We start from the raw sequence: 5,474 nt of genomic DNA on the forward strand, positions 1-5,474 counted from the left end.
CGTTTCACTTTCTTCTTTAATAGCTGTGCAAAACAAAAATATATCGATAAGACGCTATTGTTGTAAAGTTTCTCCCCTTCAAAGACAAACATTCACAATACAAAGAACAATTAACGTGGTTCAGAAATTGGTAACCTGTAATCAACGTGCTTAGTAGTCAGATATTTTCCAATCCTGAGCCTTTAACGTATTCACCTGCATAATTGTGGCCAGTAACGAACGGCGGAAAAATTGTATATGAAGTCGCTCTAATCGACATATATATATATAAATTAACTGACTCATAATATTCATTTTCCGTTTCATGACAGCATAGGACATTCGATGCACTTGGTCGCGTTATACTAGTCGCACTAGCATAGTACGACCAAGTACGTCGAATGCCCTATATTCAAAAGCATAATAATACACTTGAATTTTATCTTGGCTATAAAATATTCAGTGGAGTTGGGTTGGCGAACGGTGGTGATATTACTGCACTACCGTAGAAGTGTCAAAAAAAGTACCTTTTTTTACCTTTTACCGTGTTGCCTTACCGGTGCATAAACTTGTAATGCTATGAGAAACATGTTATGAGTAATGATTTCGTCAGCAACATTCATCAGCACAATGAGCACATGCATGAGCACATGAGGACATCCCCCATGGGATGGTCGCGAAAGCTCTTTCTGTAATAGACGAGAACATGGTATCCATATTTAACTTCGTACTTTCGTTCTATTGCTTTTCTCTTGCGCGTCCGCATTGTACGACCAGCGTGCATAAAGGCCGTGAAGGCACGTGATTCAGCTGCTAAGAGAATCTGCCAGAAAGATTTAGTGAGATCGAAAGAAGAAATTACCTTACCACCTGAGCATTTTCGCTGCACATCTTCTATGTCTTCAGGTCCATCATGGTCATCCTGTAAGTTGTTGTTCAGCATCCTTCCATCGAGACAAGAACGTATAGTGCTATTTCTTTATGACTATTACTACTAGATTAATGTATGGACTTGTTGAATAATCGATCACTCCCATTTTTAACATCCTATTAATCTCTTCACTGAAAGCATCTTGGTAATTGAACTGTACAGGATAAGATTTGTAGAAATAAGGATCTTTATTTTTCAAAAGGAGTTTATGCTCGTATGATTTGAATCATCCGGGCTTTTTACGAAAAATATGTTTGTACTTCCGGACAAGAGAACATGAATGATTTTTATGTTGTGGATCTAAACTTTCGATTTCGTCTAATTTTACGTTTAATTCATGATCAGACAATTCAATCGAAGGCCGATCATAACTTGGGAAGAATCTATCTTGACTATCTTCATAGAGGTGCGATACAGTGAACTCAAGATTTATTTCATTTACTCTTTTTATTTATCATGAAAGATTCTAACGGTAAACGAGTCAAAAATTATCCCTACTAAAAATTATTCACACAATGTAACACACTGTAAGTCACTTTACTCGTTTTGTTTACGAGTCTTAAAGCAAGATTTTTTCAAAAAGGCGTTTCGTCCAAAACTGTTAGATTGGATTCCTCAGTAAGGATCCAACAGTTTGTTAAAGTGAGTTACAGTGTGTTCTATTGTGGGAATAATTTTTAGTAGGGATAATTTTTGACTCGTTTACCGTTAGAATCTTTCATGATAAATAACATCAACGCGAGTATTTCAGTCGTTCTTAAACAAATTTATGCATTTGGTTGAAAATTTTGCTAGTAGACGGCTTACATCTCTTCGTAAGAGAAGTAAGAGCGTCGCTAATCTATAAGGCCACTGCATACCACCTTGCAGCAAGGCGTCTGAGGAGAACTGTTGGATCCTTACTAAGGAGTCCAATCCAACAGTTTTGGACGAAACGCCTTTTTTGAAAAAATCTTGCTTTAACCCTTTGCGGCATAGTGGTAAGTATACTTACCACCTTTTTGAAATGAGATTTTCATGTATGAAGAGCTCTAATAAATCATTGCTCACGGGGATTTTTAATATTTTATCCTTCTAATATGTTAATGAATGTATAACTATATCAAATTATCGATTTTTAGTCGCCATTTTTTAAAAAATGGCTGAAAAGTGCACCAAAATGACGATTTTTTAGAAAAAAAATCATTATTGAAAGCAAATGTTACTATAATCGTGCAAAAAAAATTACTTGTAGGTTTTCAGGGTCACTGAATACGAATCTGCAGTCAGAATTTGAAAATTTTAATTTCCAAGATGGCGGATCCAATATGGCGGATCCATTTTTCAGCTAAATTTTATTTTTTCATTTATTTTGAGTCAATTTCGGTACTAAGGGGTTTTTGGGGTCGCTGATTACGAATCTGAATTCAGAATTTGAAAATTTTAATTTCCAAGATGGCGGATCCAATGTGGTGGATGAATTTTTCAGCTAGGTTTGCTTTTTTCATATATTTTAGATCAAACTCGTTACTTTGGGGTTTTGAGGGTCGTTGATTACGATTTTTAAGTCAAAGTTTGAAAATATTTAATTCCAAGTTGGCAGATTTAATATGGCGGATCCATTGTTTAGGTGATTTTCTTTATAAAATACATTTCATGTATCGTAAAAAGAAATTTTACCTAAAAATCGGATTTCAATATTTCGACTTTATAATATAAATTGAGAGATAGAGTAAATTTTTTTAATTTTAAGTTTCGGTGTACATTGATTATCCCATGTGTGTTCATAAATTATTTATCATTTTTTTATGACGAAATTATTATTTGAGTGTTTTGCATGTTGTGCCTAAAGTCAGAAACAATTTTAAATATCTATTTTTTTTGTTAAAATTGGGGTAAGTTGATTTGTTGTTTGGTGATAGAACCTGCTGTTCAAAATTCAGAAATTGGAATTTTACAATTCAAAATAACGGGCTATTTTTCATTTAAATTTTTTTCAATTCCAAATTTTCCATGTATAAAAATTACAAGTAAATTTTTCATAAATTTTAAAATACTTTATTTTACCATTTTCGCAGCTACAAAAATTTAGTCGTTTTTCAAATATATAGCTAATATATTTTTTATGTTCATTATCTTTGGTATTTGTTTGGTAATATTTTTCCTGTTATAATTAATTTGATACACATCAAAATATGACTAGAGCACGTAGGGTTCTTGTGACAGTTATTCCTAGTGATTCGGAATCTATTGACGGATTATGCAATTCTGATATAGAACGAAATGAAAATGAGATAGAAGAAGAAGATGAAGATGCACAAGAGGAAGAAGATGATGAAGATGAGGAAGTAGAAGATGAAGTTTTAACTGAAGATGAAGAGGTGGAAGATGAAGTGGTGGAAATATTGGAAAAAGATGCAAAAAGTAAAGAAAACTGTGTCAATAAAGCCAGATCGAAGGATGACATCCCTTTTACTAAAAATTTTGGCCCTAATATACCAGAAGATATTAGAACTCCATTGGATTTGTTTTCGTGTTTATTTTCAGAAGATATTTTAGACCTCATAGTTCTGCAAACAAATAATTATGCTCATCAAAATAATAGAAAACAAATACCTATAACGAAAAATGAACTGATCATCTTTTTAGGCATTAATATTCTTATGGGAATCAAAAAAATGCCATCGTATCGTGATTATTGGTCTTCTGACCCTAAACTGAATGATCCTTACATAAGTTCATTGATGACCGTAAATCGTTTCGGATTTTTTCTTGGTAACATTCACATGACTGATAACAGCAAGGAACCAAAAAGAACAGAACCAAATTATGACAAATTATATAAATTGCGACCTATGATAGATAAGCTGAATGAAAATTTTAAAAAATATATGACTCCAAGTAAATACCAATCCATAGACGAATCAATGATAAAATTCAAAGGCTGCAGTAGCTTGAAACAATACATGCCTCAAAAACCAATCAAACGTGGGTACAAATGTTGGGTTTGTGCAGATGAATCGGGTTACATATGTGAATTTCAGATATACACGGGTAAAAAGGAAAGTACTGAAAAAGATCTTGGGCCACGAGTTGTAAAAGAACTTACACGAGAACTTGTTGGTGATAATCATCACGTATATTTTGACAACTACTTTACAAGCGTTAAATTAATGATTGATCTGAAACGAGACAATATTTTTGCTTGCGGGACAGTTTGTAAAGATCGAAAAAGACTACCTAAGAGTGATATACCTGACAAGAATTTAGAACCTGGTAAATTTGAATATAAATGCTCGAATACAGGCGTTCGGTGGATAAAATGGATGGATAAAAAACCAGTTAATTTTTTATCGAACTATCATAATCCTTCTGAAGTAACTACAGTCATGCGTAAACAAAAATATGGCTCGTCAAAAAATGTTAGTTGTCCTGTAATGTGTTCAGACTATAATAAATACATGAGTTTTGTTGATAAATCAGATCAACTAATATCTACTTACAAAATTGACCGAAAATCAAAAAAATGATGGCATCGAATATTTTGGCATCTCTTGGATACAACTATTCTTAATTCGTTCATTTTATATAGCAAAAAAGATTTCAAACCTTGCATGAGTTCTAAACAATTTCGCTTGACTTTAGTGGACCAACTGGTTGAGGGTAAATTCCCAACTTCTAAAGGTAGAAAACGTTTGAGAACAATTGTAACAACCACAGCCAAGCCTCAGGTTTCAATTGAAAAAAGACGATGTGAATCGTCTCATTTACCCATTTACACTGACAAATCGAGGCGTTGTGCTCATTGTAGCACAAAAAAGGATCAAAAACGTTCATCATGGATATGTAAGATTTGTGAAGTACCATTGTGTATAACACCTTCAAGAAACTGTTTTCATTTGTATCATAACTAAATAAAATATAATTTTTAACAGAAATTAAAATAAAATATATAAAAAAATGAAAAAATGAAAAATTAAAAAAAAATAAAATAAAATAAAGAAAAAATAAGAAAAAAAAAATAAATAAATAAAAAAATAAAAAATAAACAAAAATACAAAAATGGAGACTTACCACCACGTCCTCGCTCGTGTCTCTGGGTTCGGCTAAGAGAGGTAATATTATCAAAAATGTAAAAATTATAGCAGAATATAGTATGGAATGGCGAGTGTAAAAAAAACACTGAACAAACACATGGGTCTGTCATATATCGGCTTTCTACTTCCATTCAGGATACTTCAATCTAGCTGAAAAATGGATCCGCCATATTTGATCCGCCATCTTGGAAATTAAAATTTTCAAATTCTGACTTCAGATTCGTAATCAGTGACCCCAAAAACCTACCGGGTAACAGTTTTCATATTTATATTATTGTTTCAAAAATGTGTGCCGCAAAGGGTTAAGACTCGTAAACAAAACGAGTAAAGTGAGTTACAGTGTGTTCCATTGTGTGAATAATTTTTAGTAGGGATAATTTTTGACTCGTTTACCGTTAGAATCTTTCGTGATAAATAACATCAACGCGAGTATTTCAGTCGTTCTAAAACAAATTTACTCTTTTTCTTTCATCGGAAGACAGTTTCGT

General features: G+C 32.7%; 1 protein-coding gene across 1 annotated transcript; it reads left to right on the top strand.

Moving 5' to 3' along the window:
- The first annotated feature begins 3,084 nt into the window (after positions 1–3,084).
- On the top strand, positions 3,085–4,419 carry LOC131665821 (piggyBac transposable element-derived protein 3-like). The gene has a single exon (XM_058937979.1). It carries the CDS (start codon positions 3,085–3,087, stop codon positions 4,417–4,419), a length of 1,335 nt encoding a protein of 444 aa, XP_058793962.1.
- The last annotated feature ends 1,055 nt before the right edge of the window (positions 4,420–5,474 follow it).

Source organism: Phymastichus coffea, unplaced genomic scaffold (genome assembly GCF_024137745.1).
Source record: "Phymastichus coffea isolate CEN01 unplaced genomic scaffold, Cenicafe_Pcof_1.1 PCOF00003, whole genome shotgun sequence".
NCBI classification, from domain to species: Eukaryota; Metazoa; Arthropoda; class Insecta; order Hymenoptera; family Eulophidae; genus Phymastichus; species Phymastichus coffea.